The sequence below is a fragment of the Nothoprocta perdicaria genome, unplaced genomic scaffold, assembly GCF_003342845.1.
Source record: "Nothoprocta perdicaria isolate Ctin4 unplaced genomic scaffold, notPer1 scaffold_42, whole genome shotgun sequence".
In the NCBI taxonomy this organism is placed as follows: Eukaryota; Metazoa; Chordata; class Aves; order Tinamiformes; family Tinamidae; genus Nothoprocta; species Nothoprocta perdicaria.
This window is the reverse complement of record NW_020455666.1, coordinates 3,493,247-3,517,655: the sequence shown is the minus strand read 5'-3', so window position 1 is coordinate 3,517,655 and position 24,409 is coordinate 3,493,247. Positions and strand designations below refer to the sequence as shown.

The 24,409-nt window shown below is 42.8% G+C and overlaps 1 protein-coding gene across 1 annotated transcript in view; it reads left to right on the top strand.

Annotated features, from left to right (window-relative positions):
- WNT7A (Wnt family member 7A) overlaps window positions 1-24,087 on the top strand; it is a 31,149-nt gene extending 7,062 nt beyond the window's left edge. Inside the window, exons 3-4 of the mRNA XM_026046106.1 lie at window positions 3,552-3,823; window positions 22,101-24,087. Of these exons, the coding sequence (XP_025901891.1) occupies window positions 3,552-3,823; window positions 22,101-22,580 (752 nt within the window). The 3' untranslated portion in view covers window positions 22,581-24,087. The remainder of the gene's footprint in view (window positions 1-3,551; window positions 3,824-22,100) is intronic.
- Window positions 24,088-24,409: the final 322 nt, after the last annotated feature.

Here is a 24,409-nt window from a genome sequence, read left to right as displayed (position 1 = left end):
CACGTGAAGAAAACCYGCTGGGCTCCTGCTGCGCTGATTTGGACTGAACTTGTTTAGAGCCTGTGCCCACATCCCAGGGCTGGGATTTTCTCTGTTCTTTCAGCTGCTTTTGCAAGGCTGGCAACATGGATGAGGGGAAGATCCAAACCATCCTCTGGCAGTTTAGACTATGAAAATCTCACTGGTTTTGCTTTGGCTTTGAGGAGCATTCAGGCAGTGCCAGCCAGAATCCGGCTGTGGCTGCCAGAGGATGCGGCCGCCTGCCCAAATCCAAGGACCATCTGCACAGCTCRCCCTGAATACGGCAGAGCTTCCGTGCTGTGCAAAGGGACCTGCTGCACTTCCAGCTATCAACGGCCAAGGGAAATASAAACCACGTTTTTATGCAGGTAGAGCCAACTCTCACCTTTCTCTCACCTCCTCCCGTGCTGGGGCAGCTGCCACTCAGCAATCCTGCCAGCTCGGCAATCACAGGCGTCGTGGGGAGCAGCYCTGCGCGGCCCTGCCTGGARGAGCCTCCACAAGAGCCCTTTGAGCTGACCCAGCACCTSGGACCATGATTTGCACCAATCCTCCACAAAGATCAACTGCTTGTTATTTGCTTTTAAAAATAGTTTGCATTTTTTCAAGATGTAGATCTAAATTCAACTGCAGCCTAAGAATGGATTTAGAGAGAAATAACAGGAAAAAAACCCACTTAATTCCTGGATCTCAACTCAAATCTTAGTTTAAATTTTCTCCMAAAACTCTTTTCTGATCTCCCTGCTGCAAACATACCAGTTCACTCTTCCAGCTACTGCCTCATCKTTCTAGCCTGCTAGAGAGGGTGACCCGCTGCACCCCAGGGTTTTCCTCAGCCTTGCAATGTTGCAGAAGTCCTTGAGCACCCCTGGCTGCAGCTACCTGCTTTACCYGGGAAGAGACTTGTTGTTTGTCCCTGGCCAAGGCAGGCTGTGTGTCTCTCAACGTGTGACACGTTGCTGACAGTCCTGTTCCTCTTCCCTGTTAGAGCAAACACAGGGCAATTCCCCCCGCGCCGGCCGGCTCTAGAGCGTCAGCACAAGCTCGAGGAAACCAAGCGCTGCCCTCGGGGAGCAGCTCTCTGGCTGCACCTTGTTAGGGCAGCGTTTCCAAGTGTGTGATCCTCAGGCCTTTCAGCCGTCTACCAAAGAAAGAAGAGCAGCAGCCGTGTTCATTACTTAAAAGTGACAGGAAAACTTAAGTTCGCATGTTATCCCATTTGGGCATTGCTGGCTTGGTTGCAAAAATGCTTTAACTCTTTAATCATTTTGGTATCTAAGGCACTGTCACGGAAAAGAAGCTCTGCCTTCCCAATGTGCCCTATACCATCCCCTCAGTGCTGACATTTCTATGGATTAAACAAGGCTACTGGAGCTTAAAACGGTGAATCATTTATGCAAAAACTAGTTAGTTTGATGGGTGTGACAAGCATGCCCCACTTTATCAATACTGTACAGCCATCTCCTGACAGTACTTCCTACCTGGATTGATTCCTCCACTGCTTGCTTTGTTGATCTTGTGATCTCGCAACCTTTAGATTTMAAAAGCTGGTTTTCCCCTGAACAGGACAAATCTATAAAATAGACTAATCTGTGTAAAAGATTTTAAGAGCAAGCTTGAAATTGCATTCTGCTTCTGCTTGCACTATTTTTATACCCTGTGTATTGCTTTTTGTTCCCTGAAGAGGCTAAGGAACTGCTTCATCTTTAAAATGCTGTATGTATCAGATCAAAACATCCTTTGATTTTAATTCTAGTTCTTGAAAACAACTTGCATTAGACTAGAAATCATCCAGCTAAAACAAAACCAGAGTCAAACGCATAGTCCCATTTTCATAAAAGCCACGAGTCCGGCAAAGACTCGTCCACAAAATCCCCAGTCACAGCAATTGAACATTTAAAGAATTTTCCTTTTTTTTCATTTGAAGATTTTTCCTTTTTTTTTTTCTTTTAAAAAAGAAGAATTCCTCCGAAGAAGTCTTATTCTTGACTACAGAGTTATTTGCAAGCACAGTGCCCAGCAGTATCAGTGGGATGGAGCTGGTGCCGATAAAAGGGCACGTAGTTGCGTATTAGCAGATTTTGATGATGTCATCATGTTTTTCCATTTTACTTCCTCGCTCATAAGGAAGTAGGTTCTGTTTCATTAAAAGAACCATTTACTGATGCGCAGCAATCCAGATCACGCACGTGAAAGCGACACAGCTCAGAGTGAAGGGCTTGTCCGATTGTCTTCCTAAGGGATATATATATATATATTTTTTTTTAATCCAACAAAACAGTAGAAATGTGCTTGTTCTGGGAGAATAAAGTATTGCCAGCAGTTGAGTTCTGCCAGGATTGGCAGACGTTTAAAAGAGGGAAGAGGATCTTCCCATCTGCCCTCTCCTAATTAAGACCCTGATTCTAGTCCCATTCATGCAAATGTTCATCTTCTCACTGGAGTGGGAAAGTAGTGGCTGCAACTTACTCCGGGACATGCAGTTCTTATTCAGTTAAATGTAACCATCTCATGAACGAAGAGTGCAAAATTTGCAATAGGTTTATTCTCTCCATATATATTCTAACTKTCTACATTTTTTTTTCTGTAGAAATGGAACTATTTGCAAAACCAGATCTATTTCAGTAAAAAGAAGAAATCAAGAATTTTTAAAGGGCTATTTGATATACATGGACAACTTCTGCAAAACACCTTGCATTTTGAAGGGATCCTCCTTCAGCAGAACTGGTTCCAACAGCATCACAGATCACCTAGGCTTTGCACTTCAGAATTTCACACCCTAGATCTAGGAAAGTTTCAGGAAAATAAATTAAATTAATGATTTATAGGACCCCCTCCCCCCAAACTAACRAAACAAACAAACAAAAAGAAACCTGTCATAGTCATAATGTAGAGAACAACACTGGCTTTATCACTTCCTCCCAGATATCTGGTGAAGCTGTTCTTTTACACCTTGATTKTGTGGGGACACTTAGGTCAGGAATATTTTTTCCATCTTGTGATGAATTCTGAAATTAAAGCAGAAACTTCTTGCCTTGGGACTTAGTGAAAGTCATAATCTGAAAAAGTGTTTCAGTTCGGCTAGAATAACTTCAAAATAAGATTTCTAGCAGAATTAAATTTCAAAACCCATTTCCGAGTTGATAAAGTTGGAAAAGATGTTTTTACAATTCCACCTGCAATTCCATCCATTTTCTTTCTTTTTTTTTCTTGAGCAAGAACACTTGCCAATCCCTTGGTTGTCCTATGGACAGCTTACCCTTACCCTTTTTCTAATGCCACCTAGAAACAAATATATGAAACTGCTTAACTACTACTTTATCTCTGAGGACCTCAGGGAGAGCTATCGCTTTAGAGGGTGCCTGAGCGCTTGCAAACACCGATGCTTAGCAGAGCAGAGCTGCTCACGCCCGCAGGGGTGCAGCGCTGCCAAGAGGAGCCCCCTGATGCCCGCGCTGCCGCGGCACGCACGCTTCCCGCGCGATTGCGGCACGCGGCGCCCCRCGCTGACGGCGCTCTTGTGCTTGCAGGCAGCAGGGAGGCGGCCTTCACGTACGCCATCATCGCGGCGGGAGTCGCGCACGCCATCACGGCCGCCTGCACGCAGGGCAACCTGAGCGACTGCGGCTGCGACAAGGAGAAGCAGGGGCAGTACCACAAGGAGGAAGGCTGGAAGTGGGGCGGCTGCTCTGCCGACATCAGGTACGGCATAGGCTTCGCCAAGGTCTTCGTGGACGCCAGGGAGATCAAGCAGAACGCCAGGACCCTCATGAACCTGCACAACAACGAGGCCGGGCGGAAGGTGAGTAGCTCTGCTCGCTTGGGCGCGGGTGTCTCCCGTGTCGGTGACGGCGCGCGGGGCCGCCRGGTGCTCTGGTGCTCCCGTCAGCGCGCGGGGACAAGGAGGCACCTTTGCCAGTCCCGTGAGCTTGCTGGGACCATCTGTCCGTCAAATATTTGTCTCAATGTTGCTCTTTACAGTTGCAAAAAGAAAAGGCAAACAAGCATTTTGCCTGGAAAGTCAAGCGGTGCGCGTGAGAAAAAGCTTGCCTGCTACCGTGCGGGTGGACGGGATTCCCGTCAGGTTCAGACATGAACCACTCACTCACTTGAAAAGGGATCGTTTTCAGCCCGACTGCCTAAACCTTGCTCTTTGTGTGAGCACTGTGTGTAAAGGGAGGGAAATGCTTGTGCAAGACGACCGCAGACTGACTCACCGTAACACCATTACACATGCTCGGGTTATCCCTTTGCACAGAAGCCTTTTCCAGTCTTCAGGACTGGGAGCTGAAAGTAGTTATTGCGGAGTCAACACATGGGGAGGACAAGAATTCAGGAGCCTCAAATGTGCAGGTTTCCTGAACCCACTAACAATAAGTGTTTTCTAGCATTTTTTACCCTTATCAGACCTTACAGAATTAATGTAGGTCCCTTTGCTTTCTTAGCTCTCTCTTTTACCTTCTCCATTATTTGTGGCATTTGTACTGACTTCAGCACTATCTTATTGTGACTTAGAAGCAAAAGAAGAAGGAAGTTAGGAACAGCAGTTAATTTGTGGGTACTATTTTGTTGTCACATTTATCTTTGGGCTCTAAGACATCTCCACTTAGGCACCATATGCTGCAGACAAGAATGTGGTGTTGAAGAAAAGCGTTTTCAACCCCAAACAAAAGCGTAACCTTTCTATTATTTAGTGCTACTGAAGTAGTTTTATAGGTCAGATTGTTTTTTTCCTCTGCCCAGAATGCCAAATGTCTGGTCTGGCCCTCCAAAACAAGCATGGTACTGCAAAATACTAGCAAAATTAACACTGAATTCTGACTATACATAGCTCAAGTAGTAGCTATTAATTTGTTAATCAAATATTCTGAGTTACCTCAGTAAAGATACTGATCTTTACCATTTGCCTTTTCGTAGCACAGACACTTATTAAAAAGCATGGTAGAACGTCAGGGTTCACAGTTTCCTCTGCTGCACAAGGTCAAATGCACTGAAAKCAAAAACAGCGGGGAAGTCTCACCCCGTGGAGCCTCACCTTTGCAGAAAAGATATTTGCCTGTTTATTAGGTAGGTGATTGCGCTAAAAGATTCCCCCAAGTAACAGACAAGCCTGCAGAGGACTACAGGTATAGACAGAACTGGCTACTCTGTTAGCAAATTATTTTAAATACCATAGCTCAAAGACGTAGACAAAAAAAAAAAAAAAAAAAAAAAAAAAAAAAAAAAAAAAAAAAGAAAAAAAAAAGAAAAAAAAGAAAGAAGGAATTCCTCAAAGACAAACAATACAAGTGTATTCCCTGGCTCTGTTATCGCACAGGTATGGAGCTAGGGTGGAGGAGGAGGGATAGGAGTCCCAGAGCTGGCCTGCAGGAAGGCAGAGCACAGAGCAGCCTCCCCTGAGGACAGCAGCGCCTTGTGTTTCACACCTATACCTGTGCAATTTGCTGTCCTAAAAAATTATGCCTGGAAGATTCAGCTCCATGCATTGTTATCTGGGAGAACAGTGGTGTGCACTATCTCTGGCGATCTGCCATTTCTCCAGCAGGCTCAGGAACTGTTCTGATCTAGAGATATTTCTACGCTTCTTCCTGCATCCCTTACAGAGCAAAATTACTGATCTTTGTTCGAACAAATCTCTGTTGGAAATCTTCAGGGAAAAGAAAGAGTAACATGATTGAGAAGAGGCATGTAACTCCACCAACCTGTAGAGAATGAATAAATGATGTTTTTGCTAGAGAGATTCCTTTCAGCCTTTGCTCTTACTCGAAAGATCTCAGTTTTAAAGACAATTGGCAGAGAGAGACCTATTTGGCAAGCCAGGTCTCTCAAAACCTAAAGCTTTCACAACAAAGAGTGTCTTGTTTTAGGTGGTTCTCTCCCTTTTGGAGCAATATGAATCTTATCAGCCTCCATACAATCCATTCTTGGTGGCTTCCCTCTGGGCTACAAATACTTGTCTAGTTTTACTTGCTCACAGCTAAGTTTATGATGATATTTATACACCTAGGAGACAGACCGGCACCTTGTGAAGCTTCCAAAAATAAACTAGATTTTCAATTGTTATTGATTTATCTTCACTTGTAGGCATCGCTACACCTTTCRAAAGCCAGTCTCACCTATTTCTTTGGTTCCTGAAAGGCAAAACTGAACTGTGTGCTAGGTGCACTCCCTAGGGCTCTCAGGACTGATCTATGAAAGGTCCTCCAGGATGACACCAAAATAGCAGCAGATTCAGAATGGACTATGGTAAATCAAACATACACTGTTACCTTTTTTTTTTTTTTCCTACAAGTCTTTCCATCGGTTAATTCATCTGTTCCACCTCAGAAAGCAAGAGCTGGCAGGGTTTGCACTGAAGTAGGCAAGGCCATTGGACATACACAAGGAAGCTGAACATAGATCGGACCTCATAGTACCCACTGACAAAAAGCCACCAGGAAAACTTTGACCCATACATTTTGGAGGTCTCAGTTCAAGATAGTCTTTATAGTCTCCTTAGAGATAGACTTTGTTAGAGCAGTAGTATGAGCTGCTCTTAGCTCTTTTACAGAAGATGAAAACTGGGCCTGTTGTAGATGGAGGCTTTCGCAGGTTAGTGGAGCAGATCTGTGCTGCTATTCCCTTCTCAGAAGAGCCTTGCTAGCAAATGCTCAAATCCCTGCCCCGTGCAGCGCAGCGCCGAGCGCTCCCGCCYGCTCCATCTGTCCAGGCTCACTGCATTTCAGCTGCTCCTTGCTGTCCACGACGGCACAGCGGCTCCTGAAGAAATTGCACTGGGTATCTCAGCCGCTGGGACAGGCAAGGTACGCTTTTCCTCATTGTTAAAAGCTTCAGCTCTCACTTTGGCCTTGGCTCAGGCTAGCAGCTCTCGCCACACTGCTAGGACTCATTTCTGAAGACAAATGCACGACTTTGAACTTCTCAGGCCACTCAGAGGGGAAGGGACAGAGTTCAAAAAGGGGGTTGCACGCACCCTGTACAAGTGCCCCCAAGCAGCTTGAGGAGCCTCACATCATTTGTCAAACCTTTTGSAGAACAGCTACTCCTGACCTCCAGAACGGAGTTAGAGTGTCTTTACTCTTTGAATTAGTGTTTCCTGAAGTGCTGATTCACCTCAGCAAGAAGGAAGCAGTGCAGAGGGAACAGGAGAATAATTCATATCGGTTGGGTCAGAAAAGAGAGATAAAGCCTAGATTAATTTAAAGGCATAATCCTGATTTGCCCTGAGAACTTCCATGTGAGGGGTTATAATTACAAGACTGAATCTTCTGTTAGCAAATTTGTCTTCTTAAGTACAAAGTTAATTAAATTACTGAAAGTAACACAATAACGTAAGTCTGAGAGATATTTATGCTCCAGGAAATAAAACTCTTATTCTCTCAGTTAACCTGCCTCAGTAGAAAAGTAGGCATTGAAAGGTTCTATACATTCTGGCTGTAAACTCTTCATCCTGACAGCAAGGCAAGGTACATGACCAGATCGCTCTCTCCTCTTTTTCTCTGTGACATTGAAATTCCACGAATGGCATCTTGCATCAGCGTTACATCATATTAAGTATAATGCAATATTATGAGTCATTGTTATAAATCATGGGCACAGGCTGCATTAGAAGGCTTTTGCAATTCAAGAGCACATCAAGGTGGATTTTTATTTAACATTTCTCTTTGGAGGCATACCTAGCTGCACTAACTTTGCAATGTGTCTTCAGCCCCTGACTCAGTAGCATTTCGGTTGTCCCTTTTGGCCCTGAAGTTCACGGCAATAGGGTAGAACATGTCTAACAGAATTGCTACGAATGTCAAGCAAGGTTAAGAGAAACCAGAAGGTATTTCTAAAGTGAATCATGCAATCACTGTAATTAATTGAAATGTTTAGTATTTTGTCCTTTAGGGATGACTATAATGAAGTCAAACATCAGCATTTGAAAAACACCGAGTTCAAACATTCTCCCAAGCTATTCTGCAAAGGCTGTTTTTATGACCACTCTCCTGCTCTGCTTGCTAGCATCTCTGACCTCAGAAGAGATTGCTGCCATATTTTTCAGCTTTGTGGAGCATCTGTGCAGTTCTTGCATAAAGTGTGGGATCACCACACCACTGCAAGAACTGCCCTGTGCCTGTGGCCATCCTTCCACAGGACGTGCTCGGTCCAGCTCCCAGGGAGCTCCATTTCCAGGAGATGATGAGGGACGTGTATTGCCCCACAAGCCTAGTGCCAGATGGGGCAGTCAGTGAGCCCGGGGTGTGGGGCCTGTACAAAGGCCAGGAGAGTCTTTTCCACATTTACAGACCAGCTGCAATGTAGCCCTGGGCAATCTCTCTCTGCACTTCTGTATTCCACTGTCTCACAGCTCCATCARAACGTGTCTCTGATGGTGCACGCGCTCCGGCAGAGAGCTCGCCTGTGTCTGAGCTGCTGGAAATTACYCGAGACTCCAGCAAGTCTAGGAGAGCAGCGCCGAGCACAACAAGGCTGGGTGAGGCTGCCCTGATATTCCTGGCACCCGCAAGCGAGAGATATTACGGTATCAGCAGCACAGCCCTGTGTGCTTGGAGCTCAGAATGCAACAGTGCTCTTGAGGTTGCACTTCTATTTTATGATGTTTTTTCACTTTCTTTCTGGCATGGCCACAGAAATGTTTCTGATTATATTCAGAAGCCTCCTGTTTTTAATGTTAAGGATGTTCTTCACAATACAAAACTGATAAATGATTCTCCCCTTACTGCTGGTTATTAGCTGCTACTGAAACAGAGCTATGGCACATCCCTTTAGATTTAAAGTAGGTTGATGCTTGAAGGGTTTCTTAGGAGCAACTTTCCAATTCTAGATACAGGAGAAACTGTGAGGGATCCTAAAGAAATAAACATGCCTAGGACTAGTTGGGTTCCTTGCTTGCTCAAGAGGTGAGGCATTGTCTAAGGACATAAAAGCATTTGGTTACTGTGTGGTGAAAAACACTTGGTCATAGGAGTGGGCGCTTTTCAAGGTTTCTTCCCAAACCAATATAAGAGCAAGATAAGAGCTCATGCATGTCCGTTCCCATGGGCAGACGGGCAGCTCAGTCCATGGGCAGGTAGGCAGGTGCCTCTAGCTGACAGCAGCTGTAGCATTTCTGACAGACTTCAACTGTAGCTGTGGTTAGACCCTTGACAGAGATAAGGCTGTTGCACAAATCAACATGGAGCAAAGATTGCGGGCAGTACAGTGGCAGAACTGGATAAAGCAGATAGTATTGGAGATAACCCTGCCAAAAACATCAGTGAAAGTCATCTTTGGCCAAAGCACTTCCACTCACAAAGCTGCAACAGTCTCAATAAATGCCTGCTCCAGTTCTAAAATGACACACAATTTCTGGAAAATCTGGTGCTAGATGCACCAAACATCCCCATGCAGAATGCCCTAAGAGCTGGCTTGCCTTATCAGTTTAGTATCTTCCCTAGGCTCAGCTCAGCTAAGGAAAAGGTTCGGCCTTGCTGTGACCAGAAAGTAAAAGCCTTGTGTCTAATTCCAAATTATCATAGCTGGCAGTACCTTCCAGTACCACAGAAAGTCCTAGGAAAGGAAAGGAATGTCCACAAGCAGAGCTGAGCCCAATTACAACACAAAACCCCAGGGAATCCCAGGCTCATTGCAGCCTCCAATCCCTGGGTATCACACTCGACGAGGCTGAGCGCTTCCAAAATCACACACGTTTGCACTGCACAATAAGGTTCTGCTGGGCAACTTCCCAGGTGTGAAAAAAAACACACACRTTGTGCATTCTTACAGCTCTGTTTCAGCTGTGTTTGAAAGTATCGAAGTTCTATTTTATGGCTTTCCTACTTGCTTTAGATAATAGTCTTAAAACAAGACCAAACTTGACAGACAAGCTCTGCATCTTCTCAGCAGCCCAGAGTAAAGATAAAAGGAACATTAATATTACTCTAAATTATGAGAGGGAATTGGACTGCACAAGAGCTGTAATCTGCAAGAATGAGTTTTCATTCCTCTTGTCCTCTACTTTCAGCTAATCAAAAATTGTGATACACGGTCCTACTTGTGTTTTGGCTTTCAAGCTCCCTCATATCTTATGTGGCTAAAAACTGAATTCCTGATTTACGCTCAAGATTAGGAAATGATAAATGCTATCACTTACCTGCAGTTGCAATTTCAGAGGATTCTGGCGTTATGAGCAAAACATGCATTTCATGTATATGATTACTYGAGCTGACAATCTGTCATGCTGCTGACAAAGATATTTGAGAGAGAGAGCCAGGGTCTGTTAATAAATAACAAAGACCTCAAATTCCAAATTTAATATCATGCACCCTTTATAACCGAAATAATCAGACGCTTGCTGTAATGATTAATTTGCTCGGCAAAGCCACTGGCTGAGTCTCACACTTTGGGGTATTTTCTAATTTACTTCAGTCTTTCTCTGGGTTAGCGAGTAACACTCTCCACAAGAGCAAACACCTGCCATCCAGCAATCACAGTAAAAACAGTGGCCATGTAAGTTATTCAGCTCTCCCTGAAAGTCTCCCACCCTTTTCTGCCCTTCAGCTGAGACCCTTGGTGACATTTCCAGAAACTCTCTCGTGGTGCAGAACAAAAGACCTCATTTCTTTATAAAAACCCCAGACTTACTAGTTTGAGACTAGCACTATTGCCACAAAGCATAAGCACTTCAAAGCAAATACCTGCTATGTTTATCACAAGCCTTATGTTAATCATATAATAAAAGTCATAAGAAATGTAATAACCTAATAACCTTAACTTTAACCTATAATATATTTTTCTATTCTGTATTATTTCTTTCCATTTTTGTTCTCCAATATTTTATTGAGAAATTCATTTTCTTTCTGCTCAGTTTTGGAGGCACGCTTTCATTTTAATTATTCAAGCAAAAGAGAAATGAAATCAGAATCCATAATTTTTGAGATCTGTGCCTAAATTTAGGCCTGACTCACTGCAACATTTTCAGAAATAGCTGATGAACACAGATCTGCTTCCCCCATATTTACCAAATGACAGTCATCACACTTCAAATTCAGGTTTCCRAACACTGAATTGTTTTATAAAACTAGGCACTTCCCTTTGGATATTTTAGCAAATAAAACCAACAGAAGARCAGTATTGGCCAAGTTAGCAGGAAACAAATGGTTTGGTGATTCAGTAAGGCTGGTTTTAATACACAGTGTTAATTCATATTACACAAAGTTTACACTGAATTAGACTGTAGCTCTTGCTCTATAGGGTCTCATTCACCATTTGGTGAAGTACAGCCATTCACTAGGCAACTGCAGGTGTGCGTGGTTAAAGCTCAGGACCTTCCGCACTTGAACCCCAATCTCTGAAGATTGAACTGAAGGTATCTTTAGGAATGTTTTCAAGAGCCTTGAAATAACAAGTCAGCAATGCTAACTCACTTACTTAATCAGGCTATGCAGAGACTTCTGGAACAAAGAATAACAGGGTTTTGATAAAGCTGAAAGTTAAACTAATGTTTGGTCCAAATGCTGTATTAGATACTTGGTGGTAGAAAGCTCTGAAGTTATGTAGCTCTGAACTCTCACTGAAAGCAATATRCAGTAGGAAAAAAACAGACATTTGCTTTAATGGAAATAACTTCCAGGTATTTTAAAGTAAATAATAAAAAAAATTGATTAGGCAAAGATCAATCTTTCTGTCCAGACAAAGAATTATTTTGTTATTGAAAGAGGTTGATGTGGGTCTGTAAAAGGAAAAGGGCTTCAGATAATTACAAATAGGATGCTTAACTTTGCATCGCCAATTTGTGCCAAATGGCACAATATTAATTTACATTAATACTAGCAGAAAACCATTAGGACCGGTTATTGAAATGACCTCAAGATTTYCAGCACTTAGAAGTACCTAACCAACTATATCTGATCTGCTGTGACAGACTCTTCATACTCACAAACTCTAAACCAGATCTAAGCCAACATTCATTGCTAGAACTCCGGGATCTCTTTGTGGTATCAACCTGTGGCCACCTAAGGGAATTAGCCTTGCCTTAAGCACGTTAGCTTTTATGCTAAATATAAAACTACACACAGTCTTAAGTACAACCATGTAAACTGTAGGAACATYTATGTCTCACAACCTGAAGAGTGAACTAACAAAAAAGAACTGTACGTGTTCATGCACAATATGGTGCACCCTAAAAGAGAACTTCTGCTAATATGTGATCTCTCATCTTTAAGATGAGCGCTATGCCTCTTATCTAAAGTACCTGTTAGAATCAAAAAAAGAATACCTAATAAGCCAAGTAAGGAACACAGAAATCCAGAGAGGTTTGCTTGGAGCGCATTCAGCATCACGCTCAAAATTAGGAAATATAGGAGAAAATTTGAATTGACAACATGCCAGAAGATCCCTGTTGAAATTCTTGGCCTAGATATGAGCATGCTAATCTTGGCAGGTATTACGTTACAGAGATAGGCTCTGCTAGTAGGATCTTATCTCYGATAAGTAAAAGTTATATGAAAACATGGAAGCATGGATCTATTGTCTGCACTGCAGCAGATAATGGAGGAGTCTTATGTGTAAAACTTTATTTGAAAGTCATTTTGTGGAGTCATATTCCCACAAGAATAACACAGTCAACAAATCAAAATCATGTTATGTTATGCTAATTTGAATATTTTGAATTGTAAGCACAAAATGGGAGGAAAGAACTTCACAAAGAACAATAGTTAATTTGATCTATTTCTGCCTTATGATAACTAAGATAATTGCATACTATTTAGTTGGAATCATGTTAAATTGTTCTTAGAACAACAAGCACAGCTGTCACTCCCAGGGAAAGCTATGGCTTGAAGGGCTGGCATGGTTATATCCCATCCAGCATGCAGCCACTTTGGGTGATAACCTTGAAGGTCTGATACCTCTGCAGAATAGTGCAAGTTTAAGATGTCTCGGGTGTGCTTTCCTACTGAATGTATCATAGTCCTATGGAACACATGCCGGCAGAGCAGGCAAGGGATACGCCTCTAATGGTAATTTCTCAACTTGGTAGCTATAGGTTAAACGGTAGAATTGGAGCTTAAAGATAACTCTCTTTGGATCAAACATGAAGMTACCTGGTGCTTCCTTCCTGATCAAAGGAATTCTGAAGAAGTTAAGCTAGAAAGTACTTTTTTTTAATGAAGGCAGTACTGAGAAATTAGTGCAGAGGCGCTTTGAAATCATCTGGAAAGCTTGATGAAAAGGAAAAAGCCCATCTACTGTCCACTAAAAAATGCTAGCTTGGAGAACTAAAATTTACACATACATTTAAGCATGAGAAATACGCTTAGCAGAGTATTGGTTGAGTACTTAAGAGTTAACTATCATAATGTAGCACATAGCTAAATACAACTTACAATTAGCTGCGTGTGGCTATTGGTTAAAAATGTTTGGAACCAATATGAAGCGATATTATTTTGCAACTAACATTCCTGCCAGTGCCTGGCTTTATTAGTTTAGCACAAGAGGTGTTTTCTGATGAGTTGTCTGGAAGAAATAAGACTGTTCTTTTGATTTCTATCATTCTTTGGAAACTTTTTTTCTCTACAGCTTAAGCGTTTGTCAAAACGCTCTACCAKGTTGCTCCCGGCTCTTTCCTATGCAACRGCAGCACCTCCTTGTCTGAGCGCTTGACTGCTAGCGGAGAGGGTTGCACGGGAGATGAAATTTTGTGGGAATGAGTCAGGTCTGTCCCAATCCCCGCTCTGTGTACATTAGCWGTGACGAGGATGGATTCCAGTTATGTCAGTTCCTGTTTTCCCTACGCTCCCGCCGCAGCAGCGTGGTGTGACTCAGACACCGCGAGACAGCCCCGAACGGGCAGCAGCGACGGCGCTGCCCGGCAGAGCAAGGCTGCAAYGCAGCCGCAACACCCCAGCCTTAACTCCTTCCCTTCTCCAATTCAGCAGCAGATATAAAGGTTCATCTTAACTAAGAGTACCTCCCGTTACTTCAGAAACAGCAATCAACCAGATGAAACTAAAATATGAACTATAGGCATCACTTCTTTACTGAAAAAAGAAAGAAAAAGCTGGGTGCTGGAAGGATTATATTGACTTGGAAGATGCCCATGTCTGCAGACATCTCTCAGCCAAGATTTCATTGACCTCACTGATCTCTGGTCTGTTCACTGACTGTCCGACTGAGCTCCTGGGCTGAAGTAGGAATTAGGAAAGATGGTATTTTTAACATATCATMATCTTTCTAGTTCACAGTCAGAGGGATATGACCTAAGAAGAAATCTATGTTGATGGCATATCCTAATCCATAAAAATTGCAGTCTCATTTTCTTTGCAAATTGCCTTAATGCCAGTGAACATCATGTTATTTCTTCACTTTCAAGAATCCTATATCACTGTCTTCTTATTCGCTTCTGGCATCAACATGTTATCCGATATATTTTTGGAGAGGAAGATAGGTATTGCAGGAAACTTCTATAGTGAGAGGAAGGTAAAGTAGATAACAAAGTCATTTCTGTCTAATTCTGTAGCACCACCCGCCTTTCCATTCAATGCTAGCCTCACTGTTCAAAGCATCCATCTAGTCTAAGACAACAAGACTATTCAGGATTTCACAAGCTATAATCCATCATTTCCACAGTGTCAGCTTTGCTTGGATAACAGCAAGTAATGATCGTAGGTAAATTTTTCCCTAATCTCACAATCCTTTTTTTTCAGTGTCGGCCTAGGAAATCATACTTTTGCTTACGCAAATGTAGAGTATAATATGACAKACTGAATGTGTGCAAGAAAATTTAACTATTTTCCAATAACTGTGGGTGAAAGCATATTAAAAGAAACTTGATTTTATACTATATACTATTCTTTCCAAGCTCTTTTTTATGACTGATCTTTAAACTTCCTACATGATGACACTTATTTGGCATTGCATTGATCTAGTCTAATCTATGTGATAACGGGTCTCCTCAGAGTTATTTTTTAAAAACAAGTAATTTATCAAACACACGGACAGTTATGTTTTCAAACTAATTCCATTTTTTTTATGTTAATATATTTGCCTACTTTTAAATAAATAAATTCTAAAAARAACAACTACAGAAACAAAATACAAGTCAGATGAGTCTTGCAGGTAAATGTACTGAAAAGGCATAGCCACAGTAATGAGCACCAACCCAGCTTTAAAGTACAAAACATTTGGAATTCATGACTTAAAAGGAAAAAAAAATCCCACATCAGCAACCTCAACTCTACAATTTATTTGCCAATGCTATAGGATCATATTATTTATAGCCTATTCCCTGGTATAAGAGCTTATCTAATCATTAATGTAATAGCATGCAGTTGGGAAAAACTTTCATAACAGGACTTTTCACTAGCAGAAGGAAGATTAGGAAAAAAAATTGTATTACATTTTACAGAGAAAACTTTGTCACCAACCAATTCCCTTGAGAGTGCATGAAATTCAACCTGGAGCTCACAGTTCCAGCTCATGAATTAATGGTTTTGTTTTACATCTTGATGACCAGAGAGAGAGAGAGAGAGAGAGAGAGAGATGAGGGTGCAGGTACTTTTTCTCTGGGGAAAACTGGAATGTGTTCAGGAGAGACATTAAAAGGCAAGGAATCCTGCAGCCTCCGTTGTGCGGCTGTTATCAGAGACGATGGGAGGGAGGGGGCCTGGAGAGGAGAATACCTGGCAGGAGCCCCAGCTTGATGCAGCAGGACAGATTTATGGGCATCATCCCGCTCAAATTCCAAATCAGACTTTGCTGAGCTATTAACATCAGGAGTTGCCACATCGGGCCCACTATCTTCAACAAGTGCTATCTTGATGAAGATGAATAAAAACCTAAGAGCCTTATTTGACTCTCAGGGGCCACGATTAGATTTGCAGAGAAAAATCTTGAGTAAGGAGCAAGCTTGAGAGAGACTCTGAGATTCATATGTGGAACCCACGTTCACAGCTACTTTTGCAAAGCAGACTGGGTTTGGCAGACTCTCAACCTATGAGCAGCTGCAACGGGCTGCAGGATTTTCTCTGGGAAAAGTCTTCAGTGACCAAAAGCTGAGGAATTATGGCCATTAGTTTTACTAAGCGTAGTGATTCCTACAGTTTCAAGACAGCAAGGGTCATGCTGTGTGTTTTAATAGAAGAACATTATTAGGTAGTGCGAGAATCTGTCTTGTTTACTCTTGTACTTTTACAACAGTGATGTCCTTTCTATCCTGTGTCACAATATTCTTCAAAAATAACAACTATGAAAGCATCCACTAATGTTTATTTTCTACTKTTGCTGGGTCCAAGAAGAGGTGAAAAACTGATTTAGTGTGTGATAGGCCATTATGAAGGGTAGGAGGACTATAAGAAAAATATGCAGGAGAAGATGCTCTTTCTGCATTCCTCTCAGCTTTTWCTGACACTGTACTCAGCCCTCTCTGGTCATTCGCTATTCTGCACAGTGCTAGTTGCTGAATGAAAGGAACTAGGACTTTTGTCCTCTAGTTTAAATGATGTAACTTACCCATGGAAAAACAAGAACCTCTTATTCAGTGTGCCTGTGCTGCAGCAGCACACAAGCAGGGTGACTGAAAAAAGCTACACAATGATTTTCTTTACTCATTTTATATGTTGTGGAAATAGAAGTTGTGATTGGAGAAGAACTGCTGCACATGGTTGACTTCATTATAATACCCAAAAAAAGGGCACCTGGATAGACCAGGAGAAAAAAGATTACTGTCATATTGAATAAAACAAGCGGCAGACTCATGTGCAAGCTATTTTAATCATACAGAGATAGTTGTTTTATTGCTTGTCAAATCAATATTACCTATATGTCCACTGCYATTTTCAATGTTTCCTCCAGACCTTACAGTCAGTTGCATTACCTATGATTTGGTTTCCAAATAAGTTCATTTGTTGAAAGACTAAACCTGATTTAGCTTTCCTATATTAGCTTAAAACAGTATTTTACTCAATTAATCCTTTTTGAAAGAATAAAGGGATGTCTCATGGTGTCCCTGAAGTTTGAGGGGCTTTGTCTTACAGCTGTGATTGCTACCATGAAGGTAGCCTAAGTCACGAAGCATCATCTGCCACATGCTGAAGGGGCAGGACTGCATCTGCCCAAAGGCCTCTTGAGCACAACAGAAGTGCCATGGCCGCACTTAAAGCTCTTCCAAGTTCTCTGGAGTGAGAAATTCACACCTTTTTGCCAATATTTGTGTTTTCTTTGACCTATATAGTAAAGGTTCATCTGCAAGTACTTGTAGGAGATAGGTATTTCCTGACCTAGATGATGTGATGTCAGGCAAAAGGAGGAAAGATTGTGGCTCTGGTGGGCTAGGAGACAGCRTCTGTTGCCTCACTGATTACACCTTCCTTGCACGCAGTTTGGAATCTGAGCTATTCTGGTGATGCAACGTGGCTTCCTGACCTCGAGYCCTGTTGCACCAATGCCATGTTAACGCTGAATCATTGCCATGGTGGCTGAAGAGGCAGCATTGAGTTTCTGAGGGCATTCTGTTGGTGAGGGAGACGCACAGGAGGCGGGTATTTTGTGCTCCAAGACCTGCAGGGGACTCTGATGTTGCGTGTTCAGCATTTTGGAGAGCAAGGCAAGGCTGGCAAGACCTATCTCTGCATGGTGTAGTGTGTATGGTTGTAGACTACCATATCACAGAATTATAATAGCTGGAAAAGACCTTCAAGATCATCAAGTCCAACCGTAAACCCATCACCACCACGTTTGCTGAAATCAAGACAGAGAAACCCAGCCTGGCCAAGGCACGGGTGGAGGTTAGCCACACCAAGAAGCCAAGAGGAGCACAGAGCGCAGCCTAACTCTGGCGAGCAAGCTGGCAAACCCTACCAGCCCTCCTGGCCACACCAGACACTCAGCGACTTCCCCCTTGACCACGGCCGCAGGACCCGCGCGGCCCATGCCGCCCCGGGCCTGGCTGCGCTCCGGACGCGGCCTGCGATGGCGGTGGCTGGCGCAGCAGCGCCCGGCCCTGCACAACCAGACGCTCCAGGCCTGCTGCCGCCTCCCTCGGGAGCCGCGCGAGCGGCGAGCAGGGCACAGCCGGGCGCCGCCAACGCATCCCTCGCGTGGCCCTGCGGCTCGCGACGCCCCAGCACTGGCCCTTGCCCCCCGTGCGGGACACGGGCTGCGCGCGTCCTGCAAAACCAGCAGCACGGAGAAAACACGTAGGGCTCCTTACGGCAGCGCCCGAAGGGGCTGTACCCGGGGATAACAGCAAGGGAGACAGCCACGCAGTTCTCCTTTGACAAACTATTTCCCAGAGGCTAATGGCAAAGGAGAGGGGGAGAAAAACAAGTACTGACAGTTTGCTGCAGGAACTCAAAGAAAAAGTGGACAAAGCTAGAGGAACTTGGGCTCTYTGTTAGCATTTAATCCAGTTCAGAGMACTCACTGGTGCATACAGATTTCCTTTCCATGGCTGGTGAAGCTGGGTATGGTCATTTGGTAAGAAACAGAGAATCTAGGATTTCAATTTTGTACCCTTTAGACTCCTATCTTTTAGGTAAAATCTGTCTCAAACACATACTAGGTTTTAATCCAACATAAAAGGCACGAGCTAGTAACTAAGACCTTCAAAGAAACAAGTCCTGATCTCTAGTGAAGATGTTTCTTCTGTTTTCAATGCAGAAAAATTTATTAAGAGTTAGAAGCCTTCTTTTGGCTCATAGAAACCAAGGGTKAGGCACAGACCTCCTGTCCCTAGCCAGAGAATCCCTTTTATTTTCTTCCATCCCTTTTCAACTCCTATCCTGCATTAACAAAGTCATTGATTTATCAGAGGCTATTAGAGTAATATAACAGTATTAACATACCACTATACACATATTTTAATGCAAGACAAATAGCGCAAGCACCTGATATCACACTACAATAAAACTCTCAAATCACCACTGCAGACCTTTTCTTTGCAGAAGACAGATGTTTCAGATTACATGTAGCCTATTTTCTAAAGCCTAYAAGAATTAATTAATCTTTGGCTCAATCTACAAAACATGACACTGKAAGACAGCGGAAGGAAGATACACAAGCAGAGCCGCTGCAAGCATTTGTGAGCAGGAGGCAGAAAAGCTGACTATAAAAGACAGAAATGGAAAGGAAAATCCACTTGCAGAGTACAGTAGGCGAAATGGGCAGGTGTGTTGGAGTGTTTTTAGCTTATTGTACCAGAAATGCTCCCCTAGGTAGGTGCAAAGGAGAAAAGGGAGGGTTAGCCAGTAAGTCTTAAACACAAAAACTGAAAACAGTCAGTGTGGCACAGCACTAAGAGACAAAACGCTTCCTTACCCTGCATCTGCCAGCCACAAAACTGCAAGAATTGCAGTCTTCTAAAAAGGACTCCTGCTAGTTGGACTCAACAACTATTCCCCGAACTGATGTTTTGAAGTTAGATATTTTCACCCTGCTTGTGCCCAAAAAGTCTGAGAGCCAGTTCTGGTTGCCACCACGTCGTGCAGAACAGAAAGATCAACATGTGACACGAGGCCTCTCCATCGTTGCTCTAGCCCTTCAGTTTGCTCAGCTCCTTCTTGCTCTCTAAGAGATCACTCACTGTAAACGGCATGCTAAAGGAAAATARCAAAAAGCAATTTAGGCTCTTTAACTACACTTCAGGAAAAAACCTACCTGGATAGATGACACCAAAATATGATGTGTTTGGTRTTAATGTATCAAGACAATGTGGTGGATCCTGATGTTAAAAGTACTTCGTTGCGAGTTTGATCATAGCAAGGTATAAGCTCAGCCACTTGAATGAGAGAAGTGATTGCATTAGGACTGAGAAATGAATTCCTGSCTAGTTTCAAATTAAGAAGAGCTCTTAAAAAGGCATAAATGAGGCTAAAAGAATTTATGTTATTTTTCCGGTTTCTGCACTATAACTCCTTTTCCATCTCCTCATCTATCTTCTAAGTGCAATACCTTATGAATGAGTGAGCAATAAAAGAAGTATGCYGTGGCTGGAGAGGAACTTAAGATAACAAGATAATGCAAACGAAAGCCAAAGTGTGAGCAGATGTAAATCTGCATATAAAGTTTTCTCACATCTGAGTTTTAGGAAAATTAGGTGGACAGTGGACAGTATTTGGGTGGACAGAGTAACATAATCTGAGTATATAGCTATCAAAAGTTTGGACCRATACTTTCTATGTATTTAAAACCAGTCTTTGCACCAGGTGTACTTACAGTTCATGAACTAAAATACAAATCAAGATTGCATTTAAAATCTAGTTTTTCATTGAAAGGGAGCAAAGGAAGAACAAGAAGTGAAAGCTAAACCAAACTCTCCTAGATCAGGCAATAACAATTTCCATTACAGCCGACATGGGAACAGCCTAAAGATCTAACTAGTAAGAGACTGCACAGTCTCTACATGGTTTATTTTAAGTCTTCCAAAAACTGAATACAGTTACATTTTGCCAGTATCAATGTCTTGCTGGCTGGTCATCTTAAGATGTGCTCTAATCCCTCCCTACCACCAATTTATGCTGAGATTTTAGACTTGAAGTCCCAGTGTCTCTAGTCTCAAAGATGGACTTATCTCCTTCAGTGCAGACTGCCACTTCCAGCAGCAGCCAGTCCTTGTGCCTCTGGAAAGGCATGTGCTTGCATGGTAAGTTTTCCAAAAGCCCAAACTGAAGGGGAAGATTTACAGAGATACACTGCATAGCGGATTTCCATATCACTAACCTCCTTGGCTACTCATTTTCAATGCTACATAGATCAGCTGGGGTTTCTCGTGGCAAGAATTCATGTGGCCACTCCTTGGACCCAGATAATCCCTCTGGCTGGACTGCCTACTGCTATCTGCCAGGTTAAGCAGAATTTAATCAGCAACATTATTCTGTTCTCTTTCAAGCCAATACCAGTGTGAAATTCAGTGCTGGAAATAGACTTCTCTTTTTCTAGCATCAACCCAGAATCGTTCTTAAGAGAGTTCAGCTAGACGGACGGAACTAAGCTGGTATCCAGTTTTACTTGTCAGGGACTGGATTGGTAAATAAGCAGCAGGAGARAAATAACATGTGTATAAGGTTTCAAAAGAGGTAGAGGTTGAAAGGAAAATGAAACTTGCTGTCTTCAAAAGGAAAGTAGTGACAACTCAGGCACAAACATGAGAAACCCTGAGGGGGAAAAGCAGGATAGAGTAGAACAAGCCGTGATGCGGTTTGAGATGCTCCTATAATATCTTCTGTAATATTAAGGAGGTGTTAGGGKTTTTTTTTTTGTTTTGTTTTGTTCTTTTTAATAAGAATTGATGTCAAAACATGAAAGCAATTCCTCCTTCTCACTCTTATCCTTTATGCTCCAAGATAAAGCCAGCTTGCTTGCAAAGCTGCCTGGGCATTTTGCATGCTCTTTTATCCATGAGAGAGGAGGCAAAACACTTCAGAAAGCTCAAAGAACATAAGATTATAGTGCACTGAAATAAATCAGGTTTTCAAGTTGGAGTATTAACTTGCAATGTTTTAGAAAATCTGTACAATAAACCATTATGTGCTTTGTATTGCTGGTTAATAAGACCAACCAACATAAGGATAACAACTGATAGGCTTTATCTGCTTGTTCACATCTTGCACCAACTTAGATCATTTTAGGTTCAAGAAGGGGAATTAAGCTTACTTTTCCAACTCAGTTTACAAAAATCAAGTTCTGTTATGTATCATTGCCATATAGGTGCCATAACAAAGATGTTATTTTCTGATAGTTCATACTTTAATACCATATGCCAAAAAGYACCAAACAGACTAACATGAAGTGCTATACATTTCTACAGCAAAGCAGTGTGAAACCAAATTGTGGTTGATATGGATCCCATTTTACTTTTGGTCTGTAGGCTGTGAAACTGGGCAAAGTTTTCTTCCCTGCTTAAGTCAGGTGTAAATAGGGAATCTGCCTCATGGGCAGAGTTTGTGGAGTATCTGTGGAGTGAGGAGGCAAAATCCACAGTTTTGGAGTGAACCTGTGCTGGGGAGCAGCRTAGCCTGCACCTCTCATTCAGGATGCATCAAATAATGCTGCTTGATCCGAGTACGACCTGCTTTGTATTAACGCATCATTCTCTGTTCTAGATTCTGGAAGAAAACATGAAGTTGGAATGCAAGTGCCACGGGGTGTCCGGATCCTGCACCACCAAAACATGCTGGACAACTCTTCCCAAATTCCGGGAGCTGGGCTACATCCTTAAGGACAAGTACAACGAAGCAGTTCAAGTGGAACCGGTGAGGGCGAGCCGTAACAAGCGTCCGACCTTCCTTAAAATTAAGAAGCCGCTTTCCTATCGCAAACCCATGGATACGGATTTAGTGTACATAGAAAAGTCTCCCAATTACTGTGAAGAAGACCCCGTCACGGGCAGCGTGGGGACGCAAGGGCGGATGTGCAACAAGACAGCCCAGCAGTCCAACGGCTGCGACCTGATGTGCTGCGGCCGAGGCTACAACACCCACCAGTACTCGCGCGTGTGGCAGTGCAACTGCAAGTTCCACTGGTGCTGCTACGTCAAGTGCAACACGTGCAGCGAGAGGACCGAGGTGTACACGTGTAAGTGAGCCCGCGTTGGCACACACGCTCGACCTGCCCACGCGGGACTGAGGCACAGCCCTGCTCGCCCAGGACAAGTCATCCCTGTCTTTTCCTCTTGTGCTTCGCTGCTTATATGGATACGCTCTTCAAACTCATGGAAGTCAACCAAGAAACAAAGACAACCCTCCGCCAAGCTGCTTGACGTATAAACCAGAAAAAAAGAGATCCTCTCCGTCAATCAGCACCTCTAGAGCACAAAGCTGTGACTGCCCTGTGAAGAGACACCAGCCAGAGGGAAAACTCTGAGCTTGGCAATGGACTCGATTGGTTTTGAAAGAGATGATTGAGAACTTCAGTGCATAAGAACAGGGGAGAGAAAGGGGATCCTCCTTAGAGAGGGGCTTTGCACCGCGCGGGATGGACAGTGCCTGGGCTGAATTGCCTGTGTAAGTGTGTGGGTGGCACGGAGTTAGGCTTCTGCACTCGTGAAAAGCTTCTGCTGGTCTGGCCCACCTTCCCCCTCGGTACCCTTTGCTACGGCAAGTTGAACTGTTGGGGTTGCTGTAGGCGCTGCTTTATCTGCCGTTTCGTGTGTGTGCGCGCGTGCGCTGTGAATTCTGGCACAGGGATTGGGGACATCTGGGCATAATAATAGCAATATTTAACAATTTATTCAGATAAAACTAATATTAATTTATTTAATTAAAAAGAACTCTACCGACGTTTTTGGACCTGTTCTGCAATTAAAGTAGATAGCTTGCTTTCTTTGTGGAATAGTTTTGTAGAAACAGCAAGGAAAAACTGGAGCTGTATATATTATTCTTTACTGGGATATTTCTACTAGTTGGACTTGCAGGATATGTTCTACAGTGCTGGATGTTTAAGTTCTAAAGCTGGTGTCTTTATATATATGTACATACACAAACACACTTTTTTTTTTGTGTGTGCTGTTTGCTGCTAGTTGTCTGGAACAAAAATTATATGGTAGAGGTTTTAAATCTTTACCAGATTTTTTTTTTCATCAATTAAAGAAAGAAGCATTAAGAAAATCCTGTTTGGAATATGTCTAGAAATAAGGAACTCCAGACAAACTTCCATCTTTTGGAAAAACAACCATAGGATAAGAGAGTATATTTTGTAAGAGGCTATTTTTATATAAATATTTTATTTATACTACGTCTGCTTGTTCAACCTGTACTTTTTCTCAAACCAGACATACAGTTTGTAATCCTTAGGCTATTTAACAGAGGGAGGCCCAACAGTAGCCAGCTGGAGACATTCAGCTGCACCGGTGGATGTGTCGGAAAGCAGAATGGACTTTCTCTCTGGATGTGTGTACAAAGTGGCTCTTTTCCTGGGGTTCAATTTGCAGAATACGCAAAACAAGAACAGGGGATGTAGCATCAATTCTGTCACATGGTTTGAATTCATGATTGGTATTAACTGGATGCTCATTTATCCCATTCAGGAAAAAACTCTGAATTAGCTTCCCACATGCGTCAGTCATTAAACTGTGGCGTTATGACTAGCAAATGTGCTGTGTGTGCTGTCAGTTAAACCTCTATATTGTGTTACTGTCAAATTTGATTTTAATCAGTGGAAGACTGTAGACTATGACTGTAAAAACTAGCATGACACATCGCCTGATTCTCATAGATAGGATACAAAGCATACTTTTTATCCAACTCCTTTGAGCTTTTATATTATTCTTTTCCCCCAAAAAGGGAAAAAAATCCAGCAAAAACCTCCAGGCAAATACAAAGCCTGCTCACTTACTTGTTCTTCAGAGCCTAGAGAAACCATCTTGTGCTCCATTTTTTTGCATTTCCTTTTTCATGCCTTCTTGTTTCTTCAG